The 19198-nt window shown below is 34.9% G+C and overlaps 1 protein-coding gene across 1 annotated transcript in view; it reads right to left on the bottom strand.

Annotated features, from left to right (window-relative positions):
• Nucleotides 1-10134: 10134 nt before the first annotated feature.
• crtac1b (cartilage acidic protein 1b) overlaps nt 10135-19198 on the bottom strand; it is a 50659-nt gene continuing 41595 nt past the window's right edge. Inside the window, exons 11-15 of the mRNA XM_056471104.1 lie at nt 18907-19075; nt 17046-17191; nt 16925-16967; nt 14578-14721; nt 10135-10250 (exon numbers count right to left, since the gene is read on the bottom strand). Of these exons, the coding sequence (XP_056327079.1) occupies nt 10135-10250; nt 14578-14721; nt 16925-16967; nt 17046-17191; nt 18907-19075 (618 nt within the window). The remainder of the gene's footprint in view (nt 10251-14577; nt 14722-16924; nt 16968-17045; nt 17192-18906; nt 19076-19198) is intronic.

The raw sequence follows: 19198 nt of genomic DNA, 5'->3' as shown, positions 1-19198 counted from the left end.
TGGTTCATGTCGTGAATGTTACTGAGATATTACTGAAATGTTACTAAAACACAGCCCCACACACACAGACACACAGACACACACACACACAAACACACACACACACACACACACACACACACGCACACACGCACACACGCACACACGCACACACACACACACACACACACACACACACACACACACACAGCATGATGTACACTGAACACAAACAAATATAAAGCCAGTCGGAGTAACGTTAACCTGTCTTGCTCACCAGATCTGTCGTGGATAAAGGCTAAATCATAATTAGAGCTTTTTCATGGTATCAAAGCTTGAGGACATGGCTGCTCACCAGGTCCGGATGAACAACCCAAATTAGGCATACATGCAAATGTGAAGGGCATTGCCCACGAGTCTAGTCACAATTTGTTTTGTCTTCTCAATGGCCTGTTGTTTACTAAGTTTTACACTAGTGGAATTTCCATGAGAACAAGGAAACTGGTGTCTGAGGCTCACAGTATTCACAGGAGGCCCTCCAACCAGCCTGCAACATTTCATATAATGAATAATATGACACTAACAAAATTCTATGAGATATAAACCTTGGTATTTCAAACGTGGATGGTAGATATCATTTAAAATCTGTGATTCCAACAAGCAAAAAACAATATGTTTCACTACTGGCAAAATTAGCATATACTAAGTACATTAATATATAGAAAACACTTTATTTATTTTGAAAGTACACTATATATTGTTTAACTGCAGGTTATGTATATCTATGTACAGTTGAAGTCAATATTATTACTCTTTTTCAAATATTTTCGAAATTATGTTTTAAAGAGCAAAGAATTTTTCACAGTATTTCCTATATATTTTTTTTGTCTGAAGAAAGTCTATATTATTAAATATAAAATAATATAAAATATCATTAGCCCCCTTAAGTATTTTTTTTAATTGTAAACATAAACAATCATTATACAATGATTTGCCTAATTACCCTAACTTAAATAACCTAGTTAAGCCTTTAAATTGCACTTTAAGCTGAATACTAGTATCTTGAAAAATATGTGGTAAAGTATTATGTATTGTCAAAATGGCAAAGATAAAAATTAATGTTATTAGAAATGAGGTATCAAAACCATTAGTTTAGAAATGTGTTGAAAAAAAAATCTTTCCAATAAACAGAAATTGGGGTAAAAATAATTCTAGGGGGCTAATAATTCTGACTTCAACTATACAGTGCTTGATGCTGAAATGTCCACTGTATACTCTAATTTTGATTGTTATTAAATGTGCACATTTTTTAAAGCACCTTTGGGATGATAATAATTGTGAAAAGAGCTATACACCCACATAATTACTGGAAAAGACATAAACATCACCCCTGACTTGAGGGAGATGTCTTTCAATGTAGGGTCTGGTTCCTCATCTACCATGCTGGCTGTTCACCCAGTAATGTCCAGAGGAAGACACCTGGGTAAACAGGTATGTCAGTGGTCTCGACGCTATGTTCTTCTAGCGCTAAACCATGAGACCCATGGCCCAGTGCCGCACAACATACCCTTCACCCTTTTAACCCAAGACCCAGCTTTTGGAATCTAATGTTGCATTCAAAGATAACAAACACACTGCGACCGCACATCTCAACATACTAGGACTGTTTGCTTTCCTCTCCCAGATTAGATCTCGATTCAGTTTTCTCCTTTCATTCCCTATTTTATCTATTTATCTCTTGGGCTGAATGTCTAAAATATGTCCTGAAAACCCGATTGAGCAGTAATGGCCTCAGGTAACCCGTGTGCCCAATGCTGTCTGCTCTTTATACATCTGATGTTTGTGTTTGCTTTGGAGATGCTGAGGCATTGAATAAACATTCAAACTACTCGGTGCATGAATGCATACATTTGTCTTATTTCAAATTGATGCTTTAGTTAGAATAATCACAAATAAATATGTTCCCATATCTTTTCCAGCTGATGTTCCTGAGCCCGGTTTTTCAAAAGTAATCCACTAGGATTTTGGATAACGGATTGGATCAAATCTTAAAAATGGGTTTTTCAAAAGAAAAAAATGGATTACATAATTGGATTAGATCACGTAATCCAATCTTGGTTTTGATCTAGATCAAATCTTTAATTTGGGTTTTTCAGACCTTTTTTGTAGGATTTAGATCAATTTGATCCAAAAAATCTGGATTAAACTGATCCCATCAGAAGGGTGGATTTAGCGTGGATTTCATGCCCAAAATGTAATAAAAACTTTTAAAAAATTATCAAATAATACTATATTTAAATCATATAGTATCTTACGAGATATCCTATTTATTCATAAGGTTTTAATTGTAATTGTTCATCCATCAGGCTACAGTGATTAGGTGGGCTTTAGCGTATTCAGCCTTTCAGTATAGGCCTACAGCAAAATAGAAAGAGTCTGGCCTCATAAAATAATTCCCCAAACAGCTGTCAAAATTGACTAAACACAATAAAAATTGACAAAATTGACTAAACACAATAAATTTTATTGTCACTAATTGATATATATATATATATATATATATATATATATATATATATATATATATTCATCACAAAAGGAATTTTTTTTTTTAAGAATATTTATTAGTGATGCATGCAATGATTACAAAATAACAAAAAAAAATGCAAAGAATGGCAATCACAGATTTTTAAAATCACTTTCAACAATTGCAAAAAGAGACTGAAAGGGCAGAAGCAAATCTTGGTCTGGCAGAGGAACAACGGACTCTGACCAAACTGCGGCTAGACTTGAGATCCGCCTCCTAAAGGCTGCGTTCAGTCAAGCTGGTCTCTCCACATCAGATGAGGAATTCTGAAATTATTGTGGAGTTTTTGACATCAAGTCTTTTTTTTTTTATTATTCAATACATCTATATTTGAAACTTTTTATAAATATCCTCAATGTACAGTGTTTGTGTTGTAGGTCTCAGATGAGCTGACTGCTGGAAGAGGATGGGGTGGGGTTTTCTTGTTTTTAGTTTTTTAAATGTGTGTTTTCATTTCAAATAAAAATAAAGTTATATTGACCCCACACTGGCCATCCTAGTTGTTGCTCTTTACATATCTATAGTTCTATATTGTGATTTCCTATCCTGTTTGAGCACTGGTTATGCAGATTTAGTGATCCTGAAAAGTTACTATCTGGATCAGTTTGATCCAATCCGATGTTGCTTTGAAAAACTGGCTCAAAAAGTAAGCTGGATTATGTGATCACGGATCACAAAAAAAAAAAAAAAAAGATTACTAAATCCGGATCAATTTTATTTTTTTTTATTTTTGACTATACCTTTTGAAAAACCAGGCCCTGAAGGTACTTCATGACCTGTTCTTATGATTCATGCCATTCAAACCATTGGGGTTGGTAAGATTTTATACACTGTAAAAACCGAATAGTGACTTTATATTCCCTACCTGACAAAAGTCTAATTTTTATAAATAACAAGTAATAACTTGACTTCAAGTTGATCTTTTGGAATCAGAAGTTGCTTATGTGAAAGGCAAAGGTAAAAAAAAAATGGAGCAATGGAACAAACAGAAAAGCAAGGACAAGCAGCTTACAATGATGAGAAAAAGCGCTTTTCTGCAACAAGTTTTGCAGCAATCCATGTTTAAGGTGTATTATTATAGGGGAAGCCCTAACGCATGTCCAGAGCGAGGTACGTGTCAGATGCTCTGAGGAGTGACATGTGAGAGAGAGAAAAGGTACATTCGTGCATAAAAATAAGAGTTAAACAACGTTTCTTTGGCTTAATCCCCACCGTTTTAGATCTTATTTTGACAAGACACCAAAATAAAGAAGCTTGATTTTATGATTTCTATGAAAAAATAGGGGGTCTGATTAATACTCTAAATGTAGTTATAAAGTTTAAAAGTTTTTTGCTTTATATACTGGCATTTTTCTGCTCTATCCACAATGTTCTATGATAGTACATCACAACATGACATTATCATTTCATTTATACTTTGAGGTGGGAAAAAACAAGGCATAAACCAATACAGAAAAAGGTCTTCACTTTATTTTACACATGAAACCAAAATTAGTGAAATCTGCAAATTAGGAGCAACTTTTCATTCAAAAACTTAAAAGAGTGAATCAAACCTTTTTTTAAATTTCCATATTTTCAACACTTCTGTGCTTTTTTCTGCATAAACCATCATCCTCATCAACATTGGGTGCAGCTCATCATTTAATCTCATCAGTTTTGCCATTCCTGTTGAAAACATCAGTGGTATTTTGTGTTCTGCATGCTGATTTGCCCACCATGCTTGTTACCACTACCAGCATTTTTCTAGAAAATCATGCTTAAACAGCTCTACCCAGTCTGGAAAGTCTCACGTTGGTGTTTTCAATAGAAATTGCTATGGCATAAAACATAAAGACAGATCATAGTTTCACATCTCGCTTTCACATGACATGCATTTATGGAGTATCTACACTTTGTCTTTTCCTGTAACCATGACACTGAGGCACTTTAAGCCTGATTTCATGTGCTCTTTAACTACACGTGCCGTTAAAAATAATTATAGGTGGCATCTGTCAGCTCTTGTGAGATCTGACATTTTTCCCGAAGCAGTCGGCACATTTTTTCTTCACGTTTCGCCTGAGTCACGACATGGAAAATTAGCAGAGTGTAATAAAATAAAAAGAATCTACTCTCCCCAGGAGACTGAAGGGTCTTTAGCCAATGCACACATCATGGGTCCGTTCAGAAGTTATTTAACACCTCCTTCACAGACCACAGAGGATTCATATCGAATATTACTCGAGCAACTGTTCGGTCCAGTTACGACAACACCTGAGTTTTTAAACAAAAATGAAATAAATGTGGACTTCGAACTGAGCACAAATTCACAGAAATTAAAATGAGACTGCTTATACAGTGGTGTCAGTCAAGAGCGTTCTGTAACAAATATCAATATTTATATCCAAAGCTATTGACTAGCAGACTGAGCTAGTGATGAATTTTAACTTGACTTTTTTCATTGAACCACACAAGGTTCATTAAAACTTTGGGGAATATTCTGCATAGCAATCGGTAATATTTTCTAATGCTCTTAATGTTATGAATAATTTCCGGATACGCTGTATATGTAAATTACAAATGAGTACAAAAAAACAAACAAAAAAAAAAATCATTCAAAGCAACACAAGAACATTTTAACGATTTAAATTGAATCCTTTAAAAGCCATTACTATAATTTTGTTCAATGCAAAGCATCAGTACTGGAGAAAGAAAGAAAGAAAGAAAGAAAGAAAGAAAGAAAGAAAGAAAGAAAGAAAGAAAGAAAGAAAGAAAGAAAGAAGAAAGAAAGAAAGAAAGAAAGAAAGAAAGAAAGAAAGAAAGAAAGAAAGAAAGAAAGAAAGAAAGAAAGAAAGAAAGAAAGAAAGAACAGATGAATGAATGAATTAATTAATTAATTAATTAATTATTGAAGAAAGAAAGAAAGAAAGAAAGAAAGAAAGAAAGAAAGAAAGAAAGAAAGAAAGAAAGAAAGAAAGAAAGAAAGAATTAATTAATTAATTATTGAAGAAAGAAAGAAAGAAAGAAACAAATAAAGAAAGAAAGAAAGAAAGAAAGAAAGAAAGAAGAAAGAAAGAAAGAAAGAAAGAAAGAAAGAAAGAAAGAAAGAAAGAAAGAAAGAAAGAAAGAAAGAAACAAATAAAGAAAGAAACAAATAAAGAAAGAAAGAAAGAAACAAATAAAGAAAGAAAGAAAGAAAGAAACAAATAAAGAAAGAAAGAAAGAAACAACGAAACAAAGAAACAAAGAAAGAAACAAAGAAACAAAGAAAGAAAGAAAGAAAGAAAGAAAGAAAGAAAGAAAGAAAGAGAGAATAAACACTTAAAAAAGTCATGGATGGATGATGAAAGAAACTAAGAAAAAGGAAGAAAGAAAAAAAGAAAGAATGAATGAAAGACTGAGTACTGAGTTGTAGCTGGAAGGGCATCCATTGTGTGAAACATACGCTGAATAAGTTGGCGGTTCATGCGGCTGTGGCGATTCCTGATGAATAAAGGGACTAAGCCAAAGGAAAACTAATGAATGAAACATGATCACAAAACAAAAATAATAAAAAAATATATATATATGTAATTAAATATGTAACACACAGAACAATATTTCCACTGAATGAATTACCTAAAAAAAAGTTAGGGTTTTTTTTTTTTTTTTTTTTACATCAAATATATTAAGAACATTTTATGAAACTACACTTTTAATTGATTAAAAATATGGTGGTTGTTGGAAGTTTTTTTTTTTTTTTTTACTTTTTGGGTTACAGACACGCAGCTTAAAAAAAAAAAAACATGATGGTAAATTATACATTTATAAATTTGATTATATGAACTATTACTTTCAATAGCCTCTTATTTCCTCCACTGAAGTTTTTATTTGGCTTGTAATATTGCACAAAATTTGTAGGTGTTTTTTCCTTCTTTTTTACAATGTCAATGAACTGTTTTGTACTTTAGCAGAAAATATCACTTTACAGAAAAATTCTGTATAGAAGTTTTAAATATTATCAGCCAGATAAAAGCACAGATGGCAGTAGAAAGTTCAGGAACTGATCAATTGCCAATGCGCAAAATTAAAGAACATACATGCAGCAGCTTATTTTGATAACGACCAATGAAGTATACCAGAAGCAGGGCTATTTAGCTCACAAACCATCAAAAGCAGTGCAATCTAATAACAACACATCTGAAGAAAAAAAACGAGGCATAAATAACCCTTTAACTACCCCTCCAAGAAAAAAAATGTTTGGATTGCATTTCTTAACTCCTAATACACACTCAATAGTTAACACACTCAATGCATTTTTTCTTCAACACACCCTTTAATTTCTAAAATATTAGCCTCTACCAAATGGTTGATATGTCGGTTTATGGTAAAAGAACCGGGCTTAATACATATACTATGAAAAATTAGAAAATATGAAGTCTAAGACCAATTTATTTAAAAAATATATTAAAAATAAAACATCTTTGAATACCAAATCATCTTTACTTTTTGAAGTATGCCATAAAATATTTCAGATTCTAATTTAACATGCTTTCTTGTTTGTTTGTTTTTTTACAATAAAACCAAAATCAAGTGTAGTAGTGCAATAGGATTATGTTTGTAAACCAACAATGCTGTGTGTAAGTCATTATTTAAAACAGACATTTAAACAACTTTAACAGTCAATATTTAAAACAGTAAAAACCTGGCCAACCGTTTGGTGGAGGGGCAGTCAAAGGGATAAGTAGCCAGTCAACTGACTACTATAAACCAAACTAAACAGTGTTGCATGATTCACAGATTCAAGGTTAGCCATAAAATAAATGTTGTGAGCTGGTAGTAAATTTGGGCCTGCAACTTTAAAGTGTAAAGTATTTTTTGTTTTTTTGCTCAGGGAAATAATTAAATAATACATAAACTACTAAATCAACACTCATAATGCAAGTGAAACCTTGACATATTTCTATTGTACACTCCTAAAATTATAGATTATTGATTGGCACATTCTGTGTGGTTCTATTAAGAACCTTCAATTGAACCTCAATTGAACCTGTTCATTCCAAAAGTTCTTTGGATTATTTTCAATATAAATATCAACATATAATATGCTCAACATAAATAAGTACACCCCTCACAAATCTCTTATTTAAATTAATATTTTTTTAATAGGAAGCTTTACAATATTATATTTGTGCATATACATTATATTAGTCAGTACAGTCTCAGAAATAAAGGTACGCAAGCCGTCACTGGGGTGGTACCTTTTCAAAAGGGACACATTTGTGCTTGAAGGGTCCATACTGGTACCTCAAAAGTATATATTAGTACCTAAAAATTTTAAGTGGAACACTTTTGTACTTTATACTAATATATACTTTTGAGGTATTAATATGGACCTTTTACAGTAGGTACAAGTTGGTACCTTTTCAAAAGGTATCACCCCAGTGACAGCTCATGTACCTTTATTTCTGTGAGCGTACTGAAATCAAATCTGGAGCTAATCTAACAAAATAACTTGGTGTAAAATTGGTTGAATTGGGTGTAAAATACACAGAAATATATATGTAAGGGAAAAATATTAAAAAACATTTTTTTTTAAGAGAGCAAAATTCAAGTGAAACAAAAAATAAATAAATTATATATATATATATATATATATATATATATATATATATATATATATATATATATATATATATATATATATATATATATATATATATATATAATTATGTAGTTTGTATTTTTTTTTTCCAATATTTCACATGAATTTAAATGTTTTATCTTTCTATTTCTATTGATGTTCAGTGACTATAGTATTATTTTAATAAAAATATCAATTCAACAAATTTGTTTTGTTCTAATGCACCAAAATATATGATATATATTCACTGAGAAATTGATAAAAAAAATATTCATTTTCAAAATGGGGTGTACTCATTTATGTTGAGCACTGTATATACACATTTTAGGCCTTCACAGACAGTGCTCTGAATCTGAATCAGGACATAGATGAATTAGGACATTTAAGTATTTTTTATATATATGTGCCTTAGAACAAAAAGGGGGGAAAGACAAAAATGAGGGGGGAAAAGACATTGACTACGTTTACATGGACATCAGTAATCGAATTATTTGCCTTAATCTGAATAAGACAGTAATATGATTAAGGTGTTTACATGAGTTGCTTTTTCAGTGTTCCTTTTATGATCCCATTTTATTCATGTTATAGCACACAGATTGATTAACGTCATTGCGTCATCGCGCTATCCACATTTCCTTCGGAGTTTCATGTAATTACGGGTGTTTTATTTTTAATTTGTCGACTTTCACTTTCATTCAGGAACCTTTCATGCATGCCCCCGTAACAAATAAGATATTGGATGCGCATATAAAAAAAGACTGTTGGAAGTGTTGTTTTAACAGAATTTGATTTCTTTACTACACGCAGAAAGAAAAAAAAACTCCACGTTTCGCAATGCAGATATCTGTGGTCCCTTACTGACTTGGTAGGTGCAGAACAGCCGTGAGTGTATGGAATATCCTGTCACAAAATGTGGCGAAAATCCTACACGACGGTTATAGCTTGATTAAGTTGTTTTCATGTCTTTTTTTACACTTCAATAATGCGACTAAAATCGGCACACTCTGCATGTCTTAAATCCGATTTCTGTTTAGTTCAATTAAGACTTCAATTGGATTAAGATAATCAAAAATGGCTGTTTACATGATAGACTCTTAATTAGAGTATTGTCTTAATCATATTAAATCAGATTATTGGTGTCCATGTAAACGTTCTCATTGAGTTTTTAACATCAGTCTGTTCAGGCTTACCTTAGTCTGGGACTATTCTTAAGCCTTGTCTGTGAAACTGGGGGTGAGTGTACTTATGTAAAGCTGAGGTGGTCTATAACAGCATGATTAAGTCAAAATTAGAGTCTTCCCTAATCACAAGATCCGGTTCTATGTGTTATGCCACTCAACTGCTGTGAAGTCCCAAGTGTGTAAATCCGAATAACATTGGTCTAAATGAAACTGTACTTTGCAACACTCATCCATGCCAAAAAGCATGCACCAATTCCAAAGAGCAGTCATGAGTACTGGCAAGGGTCAAACGTGTATAGTACAAATCTCTAGTGAATGTATTATTCACAGCACAAGGAATGTAACCTTGCATGAAACAGATGGCTGGGCATATGCTCTCCTTTAAAAACCTGCTAACATTCTGCTGCTGATATGAGACTGAATGCATAAGAACTCTGCTTATGAGCCTGCGACACGCTGGGACATGGCCTTTTACAAAGATCATAGCAATTACAATCTTATACCACATCATAGTCAACGAATATGAAGGTCATTGAGTTTTCCTCAGTCTAAATGGAGTGGGAATGCTTGTTCAGTCCTAAAAACAGTGATCTTTTGTGGTTCCCAACTGGATAGCGAAGCATTATTTATACAGGTCTGTTAGTGACAACATTGCAGGAGCGACATGTCCATGGAGAGTTCATTTTACAGCTGACTCCCAAACACCTCAGTGTGAAAATGAAAGGAAAGCAGAAAACTGGAGAGCAAGCAGGGTGGCAGAGATGTCAGGACAGGGGAAAGGCTGCCCTTCATGGCCCCAAGCAAGCAGTAAAGACAGCGAAGAGAGTTAGTACAAGAGGCCAAAGACAGGAAACCAAGAGTTTGGAGGTTGAGGATCTGTTTCCTCCAAAATAAGCCACCTGAGCTGCAGAAAAGAAGGAAGGGAAGAGAAGCAAACTGCACTGTAAACACAGATTTATCCAACTTCATTACATAGTATTATATACCGTAGTCCATTATATGAGACCCAGGACTACAAAACCAGTGTTACATCTTGTCTTAACAACAGCGTGATGTGACGCCACAACAATTTCAGATTTTAGACAATTTATATTTTAGAAATGTTTTCTATTCCTGCAAAGTCGCAGCAGATCAACCGCATACACTAATTTGACAATGATTACCTCAGGTACAGATTATGTGCTTTATTCAGCGTTAAAGGCTACCATGTTGAGTTTAAATATCATTTTACATGTTCACATTTATTTTTATACTACTGAAAGCAGCAGCAGATAATTAACCTCAGATCTTCAAAATGCAATAGCTAGCAGACGGTTTGAGGAAAAAAAAAAAAAAAACAACATCAGTCACTCAGTAGCCTATAAATAACGTTAAAGAGTTTTAACATTTGTATTAAGTAGATTAAAAGCCTTTACTAGTGACTGGTATTTAAATCTTTTTGTCAAGTCAAGTCAAGCCAAATCGCTTGTCGCTGGAATCTTGATGCGTTGTGTCTTATTAGGGCACCGTGTTTCTGTGTGTTGATTGGAAACTTTTGGCATTAGCCAAATATACATTGTATGGGTCAAAACCACCTTTTTCAATGCCAAAAAACCATCAGAATATTAAGTAAAAATCATGTTCTATGAACATATTTTGTAACATTCCTGTAGGGCTGCAAAATATATCGTTTCAGCATCAATGTCGCAATGTGACCATTCGCAAAAGTTACATCGCGGTGTGTGCAATGTTGAGTTCATCACATGATGTACAATTTTCATGGTTTTTTTTTTTGAGGCCCATGACTGTAGAAGGATTTTAAAAGAATTCAGGCACCAGGCAATTGTACTGTTGGTAAGTTATCGTTAGATTCCGAAAAAAAAAAATTATTTCCATTGTATCTTCTTTCTTTTTAATTGTTTTGATCTATGCTTGTAGATGGATTATCATATTTACTGCAGATGCACTTTTCTACAGAATCATCCCAAGCGGTCTAAAATGATATTTTATTTCCAAATAGAGATATTCAAATCATATGGTGTCATAAGTTATATTCATATTGCAGAATAACAAAATATCGCAATGTTACATTTTCCCAGTTTTATGCAGCTCTAATAACAACTATATCAAAACAAATTTTTTGCTTAGTAATTTCCATTGCTAAGAACTTAATTTGGACAACTTTAAAGAAGATTTAAATATTTTTCTAACCCTCCAGATATTATCTTAACAAAACATACATCTGTGGAAATATTAATTATTCAGCTTTCAGATAACACATGAATCTCAATAACTTGTGCTTTTGTGGTCCAGCAGATTGTTTAGGGGGGAAATACTTCTTTAAACTTTCTGCTTATGATTTTTGTGTTGATTTCAATGTGAAATCACTTTTACTTTGTAATCAATCAGCTTCAAATTTGTTGAAAAAAAAAAGAAAATAAAGATACACTGCCCAGTCAAAAAAGGTTGATGTTTGGATTAAAGTAAGTAAATACTTAAGAGTCTATGATTGCAATGATTAATGTGTTTCTTTTCTTCCTGTACGTTTGGCAACAATTTCTTTAACCCTAACCGAAGCAGAATGAAGCTCTTTTTTTAACAACCATATCAGAAGATTAAAATGTATTTATGTCATGGCTATATTTTGGGATGACGATGCCAAGATCCTTTGGGCTCAAATTGACACATTAATTGATCACCAATTTACCTGAACTCTACTTAAAGTCTATGGGATGTGCAGGATAGACAGTGGTTCTCCTCAGGGTCAGATAGTGGGGCTGTTCCCATTGTCGACACAAGATCTAACCAAAAATGAATGCAACACTTGAAGGAAATTAAATCTGACATTGCATATGGTTGCCGAAACAAAACCATGACAAATAAACACATGGTAACCGTAAAGACGGTCTGCCTCTGACCCTGAGGCGAAACACTCAGTCAAATCTACTCTAACACAATCCAAAGACATCCAGTGCTGTTCAGATCAATTGGTGGCTAATTTATGAGTGAAAATGAAGACTTTTCTCACCATTTGAGCTCAATTAATCTTGGCATCATCATCCTGGAATACGGTCATGGAAAGTCTTCCCAAATGATTGTTTGAATAATAAAAAAGGCCATCAGATAGGTTTAAAGCCAACATATAAAAAGCCAGATTCAGGCATACAAAGAATTTACATAAGAATGTCTGGGAAGCAACTCATAATAAAAAAAAATCACAGACTTGATGACTTTAGTACATTGACAAATCTGAACAAAGGTTTGAGACATTACCAAAATGTCATAGTGAAGAGCACAGTAAATAATGCAACTAACTAAACACAGCTTACCAAAGCAATGACAAAGATTTAAAAGAAACCTTGACATGCTTCTATTGTACTTAAATCTACGAAGGTCTATGTAGGAGAAATAAACTTGGAGAAATGAAAGTAAAAAGACATTTGCCAAAATAAATGCAACATGCATGGTCTTAGAAGTGAGAAAAGACTTTCAATATTGAATATTTTTGCAACCCTCACAGTTTTTCTACATTAATAAGATCTTATGGCCATAGTAAACCAACTAAAAAGCAATAACACCTTACCAAAACAGCAATCCAAATAAAACTGGACAAAATACCAAATAAAAAAAGTGACATACTTCTGTTCTAGTTTTTTAACAAGAGAAATATATAGTGGCTTTTTTAAAGGTGCTGTGTGTAAGTTTTTGACTCTTCTAAAGCCTAAAAATACCATAATATGCTTACTATAGTACATATATAATAATACATATACATAATACATATATAATAGCATAATAAAAATACAATAATACGATATGCTAAGTGAACATTCTTGTTTATCTGAAAAACTGTGTTAAAGAAAAAGTGCATTACATGCCAGAACAGCGGTCTATGTTTTGGTTCTTTTAACCTACCTAATGCCAGTTTGGTCAATTATATTTCAACATGCTGGGTTGCCTAGGTGGATAACTGCATATTTCATTCATTTATTCAGAAAGGCTCTCAAAGTATGCACCCACGACCAAAATGCGATCTCCGGTGGACAGTAGCAAACTCCAAAACGAGACGCAGATTCAGAGTTCCACATGGTTATTAATTATCAAATAAAATAAATATCACAAACGTAAGCATTAGGTGAGCAGGTTACATTGTAACCCTATGTCCAAACAACACACTACCTGACAAGATTTGCAGTGATAAGCAATTTGGCTGTTTGCGCCAGACGCAACACAATAGAGATGCAAGTACAGCCATTCAGATGCACAGAATATATGTGCACTTACAGCACTCCAAAGAAATTGTAAGGTTTACAATACAATTATTACATATTAAACCTCTTTAACATTATTAAAAGTAATTGCTGAATCACTGATATGTGTTAGCTTACACTGAGTCACAGTTTTTAAAATTCAAACGGTTTATTTTATTTTCAAGATCTGAGGTGAACTATCTGCTGCTGCTTTTAGTAGTATGGCAATAAATGTCATGTAAAATGGCATTCAAACTCACATTATTAGCATTTAACACTGACTAAAGCATACGAGGTATACCTGAGGTGATCCTCGTTTATCCTGTTGTTCACCTGTGAGAAATAGAAGCCGTTTAAAAAAATAGAAATTTCAGGTGTCGGTAAGGACAAAAACTGCCATTCCTTTTAGTTATAAAATGGTTCAAATCAGCCTTTAGACTCAATAGTCAGGCACACTCCTGTTGGTGTCGTCAATCTGGCAACCTGCGCTTGTGTGGAGCTGTCAGAGGAGGAGCCAAGTGAAAATGTGTTTTAATCCAGGAGTGCAATACCTAGTTTAACCACTGGGTGTCAAACTTAAATACTGCCCCTTTGAATACAAAAATGAATTCTAAAACTATTTTAATTCAATGATTTTACATTTCTTTGTTTTTATTTGTCAAATCTATACTTTCAGTGTTATTAGTATAGACAATTGGGTGAAATTTTAGACAGTTCTTAATTATTGTTAAGCAGCTAATCTGAATCTCATTATCTTGAAAATTTAAATGAAAAATGTTTTGAGTTCATATTAAAAACCCTGGTTGTGTCTTTGCAAATCTGAACACTGTTTCAGATATTAAGGAAAAAAATTATATATGTTTTTTTTTTACAATTTTTTTTAACCAGCTACATGCCTCAAAGCTCAAACTCTACCCATGTGAAATTTGAGAAAACAACATTTCTCAGGGGTGTCTTCTTACATCAATCCACCCTTATGTCCTGACTTCAGTCTCAACTCACCTACACATGCTGTCCCTTCGTCATTAGGCTCATATCCCTGGTTACACCTCTTGTTTGCACGACACTTGAAGCTCCCGTAGGTGTTGGTGCAGACGGGTCGCTCTGAGGGACAGACGGATGGGAACTGTGTGCACTCGTCTTGATCTGGGGAATGAAGAGGAGTGGAACAAACATCTGACACATAGCCATGAAGACACTGCAACATTTTAAGAGTGACAGCCTCATTTATTTGAGGAGTAAATGCTTCAAGTTGTCATTAAATGAGTGTATAAATGATGGTGTATGAAGTCAATCCTACTAACACAAACTTGATGACGGACAACTTCTGTTCCAAAAGCGGGCTTACTGTCAGCATAGGCAGATTCCTTGGATATACAGATTATAAACTTATTCACTGTCACCCCGTAGAGGCATAAGGTCTTTTTAAATGTATCTTTTATTAGTTTAATGTGTATATTGTGAAATTTGCAGAGTGTGTTTGTAATGAGGCAACAAACACATGTAAACTGCTACATGTTAAAGGCACATTTATGCATTGTGTCATATCCCTCTGCTCTTAATGGGTTTATTTTTGAGTAAAAGAGGGGGGGAGGGTCGACCTTTTTTGCTAATCATAGTTTGGTTAATACCTGCTTCAATTAATCAAATTTCTATTTTTATTCAGTGTTTTGAGGGATATTTAGTGTAACACAACCATTGATTAACTATTTCAGAGGTTACTGTAGGTAAAACCATCCAAACTATGCATATAATTTGACTATGTAAAATACAAACACCTTTTTTTACAAGAAAAGTGTTATGTGAATAAGTTTGATCATCATCTGTGCTGTAGATCTGCCGGTTTCAGGCTGTTGTTGAATGATTCTCACATAGACTGATTGGTGCAATTATGTATGAACCATTATAAGGGTGGTCAAATGTATATTTATATTATCTATTATTTTATTTGTTAATATTATTATTCAAGATACAGATCTGAGAAAGCTACTTCTTCCTTTTAAAGGGCTGACCTCCCCATACATTGTTTGACTTTCTTCAGGTGGGGATCAGGCGTTAATTTCCCCCCCCAAATTCCCATGTAAGTCACACTCTGCTCCTAACGTGAACCTCTTCTACACTTCAATTGAAATATTTATCATTTGACAAACTGCACCTACTGCATTTGCTCAAACTTGCATACCCAAGCCATATGACTATTATGTACTTTTCAAATGTAATATTAATATCATTCATTCATTCTCTTTTCGGCTTAGTTCCTTTATTAATCAGCGGTCGCCACAGAGGAATGAAACACCAACTTATCTAGCAAATGTTTCACACAGCGCATGCCCTTCCAGCTGCAACCCATCACTTGGAAACACCCATACACTCTTATTCACACACATACACTACGGACAATTTAGCTTACCCAATTCACCTATAGTGCATGTCTTTGGACTTGTGGGGGAAACCGGAGCACCTGAAGAAAACCCACGCGAACACAAGGAAAACATGCAAACTCCACACAGAAATGCCAACTGACCCAGCCGAGGCTTGAAACAGCAACCTTCTTGCTGTGAGGTGATCGTGCTATCGAAAAGATATCAATTTAACATACTGAATCAACGCACTCTTTAATCTTTAAAAATGCTTTCCTGACAGTGCTGTTGGCAATTTTGTCAGAATTGATGGGATCTTGCCGATGTTATTGGTAATGCGTGTATTTTAAGCATTATAATGATCCCATTATTTAATGACAAGCTTAAACTGGACTCCACAGAATCTAAATCAAAACATGATTAAAAAAAACAATATGGGGTCATCTAGACAAAAGGTAAATCATCGGAAGATAAAACATATCTTAAGATAAAAATCTAAAGAAATACAGAAAACAGCCTAAAATTACATAACACATTATTTCAGAAAACTTCACAATAGTCTCTCCAAAAAGGTTCAAGTTGTGCTTAGTGTCAAGGGAGGTCATACTAAATATTGCCCTTTGTTTGAAGATGCAATTTTGTTCTGACAACTGTGTCCATATCTACTGTATTTTATGTTTGTATCTAAAATACAAATTGTAGGCTATATCCAGCCTGAAATTACAGTAAATATGGTTATGTGTGGTGGCAAGCTGCTAGTGGCCCAAAACTTTTGCAAACTACTGTACAGTTTTAGTAGCTCCCAATACTCCAGTCTTAAATGTCACCTGATCATCTATAAACCATTGCATATTAGTAAACCAACTAATATGCCAATATTATTTATTTAGTAATTGACATTACTCTTGATATGTCCACCATCTCTTCTCCCATTTACAATGCATTGTGAGATTTATGGCGATGGGAGGTCACAGGCCTCAAAAACTTACCAGTGCAACGGCCATTTTCATTGAGCTCAAATCCTGGCCCACACTGTGAAAAGAAACAGCACTGGGTGAGTACAACAATTCCTAATCCTAAGAAGTCCTAAGAATGTTTGAGGGTATTAACCTCGATCTCCAGCGCTGGGGTCGCCTCCTCCTCATTCTCTGGGTAATGGATCTCCATCACTTTGTTCATATCACTGGGCTCCAGAGGCCTGGCCACAGAGCGTCCATCTGGCCAGAAGACTTCTACACTGGTGGCCACATCTTTCCCTGTCAGGGCGGCAAAGCAGCAGTCCTTTCAGTACTTCACCAACACTCTGTCTTTATAGCTTCCCCTCAGGCTTAAGAGACGTAATGAATGATTTCTTTTTCTTAATGTACAGCTCTCTATGGAAAAATACCATTGTGGAGAAAAAGGGCCCTCCCAAGATGTTTCTCGGTAAAAGCCAGGTTGGAATAGGCTCTGGTTTGGCACACAAACCGCTTGAACAAATGCACAAGAATGTGTTCAGTCTCAGCTGCGGGCAGCGTCGTGAGCAGCGAGGCTTGAACACGTCTCATTTGATGTCAGCAGAACCGGTTTCTCATGACTGCCGGTGTGTGGGGTTCATGGGCCAGAGAGTTTCTGGCATAGCAGTCAGTGAGGCATTAAAGCAATGAGGTTCTCGTATGCCAGACCGATGAAATCTGTCTGTTGTTCAGTGGCTGAAATAAGGAGCCATATAAATGGCACGGTGGTTGGAAAGCACTTCATTTAAGAAGCTTTACAGCAGCATCCATTTAGTGACTTCAATCTGATTGTCAGAGACACTTTCTCACAGACATCGGGATGGTAATTAACATGGCCGTTAAGCGAGACTGTCATAGTGATCACGAATGAAAAAATCATACACTGGAAATGAATGTGGTGGAGGAGGAAGGCAGAAGTTCAAAGGAGCAGAAATTAGGAAGGACAGGGTGGCCGCTAGATTTTCCTTCCATTATAGCCTTTAGTCAAACAGGAGAGAGGCTGATCGCCTTCCCAGTCCTTAATTAAAAGAGACATTTCTTAGGTAAACAGATCCACATGGGCTCCTGGCAGAGCCTGGCTGGCACAGGTGCCTGTTGAGGCAAAAAGCATGACATTTCACCAGTAGTTACAGAAAGATTTAGTTTAGCATCTGTGGGGGTTTTATTTCATAAAGGCAAGCTGCAAATTATGCATGTGGTAAATGATTTGGCCATCTGCACACAGTACTACACAAAGTAATAAAGAATTATTTTACATATTTCAATTTCCCAAACAACATCATATGGTGAGACAAACTTGACATTTCAAGAAAAAAGCTGGAACTTATACAATAAAAAACTGTAAAACACTAAGGCAGCAATCAGACGTCTAGTGTCGACATTTTACATCCGTTTTCCAAACACTCTTACTGATAGAAACATTGATGAGTGGTCGAGCACGTACGCACATATTTACAAGCCCTCAGGGTGATCATGTGACCATTGATGGCTATCATTTTGTTTTTCACAGCACATTTAGAACAACTCAAGTTCCAGCTGGCAACCGATTCCTGCCACAAATCCGTCCAAATGCTCCCAGATGAAGCCATGTGCCTTCGAGCACCTGTAATATGGCCAAGCCATGGGGAAAAGGTCCCGGTCCGCTGCCACCGGCTGCTGCACCTGCAGTCTTCTTTAAGGGCTTCCAGTCTATGAAGATATTGAAGGAACCGGCCTCCATGCGGAGGATTTTGTTACTGATACCCAAAGCCCCCCACTGAACATGACCTGGAGTTACATCAGAATTGTTTCTTTGTCATGAGTCAGCAGAGCGAACGCTTGTTTTCCGGCTACTCGACGACCCTTAACATTTCCGAGATGGTGGATGCACTTATGAAATAGATATTTTACAGGCTTGGTCAATTTCATAGCTGTTCTTTTCCTAATATGATTTTCCTACAAAGATGTTTTAAGAAAGACAGTGAATAAATTCATACCAAATCCAAAGTGAGCCACTGGCTCCATCTCGCATAGGTATCCAGATCCTCCATCTATAATGCGTGTGTGAGGGCCATTTCGCTTGGTGTAGACAATCACCTTTGCTCCACGGGCAAAAGCCCCAAACTGTGTGCGTGGAATCACACGAAGCCATTTATTAGAAGAGCCCTGGGATGAAAAATCAATATTGATAGGATTGATATTAAACAGCAATTGTCCAGTTGTTAAACAGTTAAAATCTTCAGAACAACATATGCTAAATTACAAACAATAATGTTTCAAGCTAACAAG

The sequence above is a fragment of the Danio aesculapii genome, chromosome 13 (genome assembly GCF_903798145.1).
Source record: "Danio aesculapii chromosome 13, fDanAes4.1, whole genome shotgun sequence".
Classification (NCBI taxonomy): domain Eukaryota; kingdom Metazoa; phylum Chordata; class Actinopteri; order Cypriniformes; family Danionidae; genus Danio; species Danio aesculapii.
Note: the sequence above shows the minus strand (reverse complement) of the source record. Positions and strands in the feature narration are given on the sequence as shown.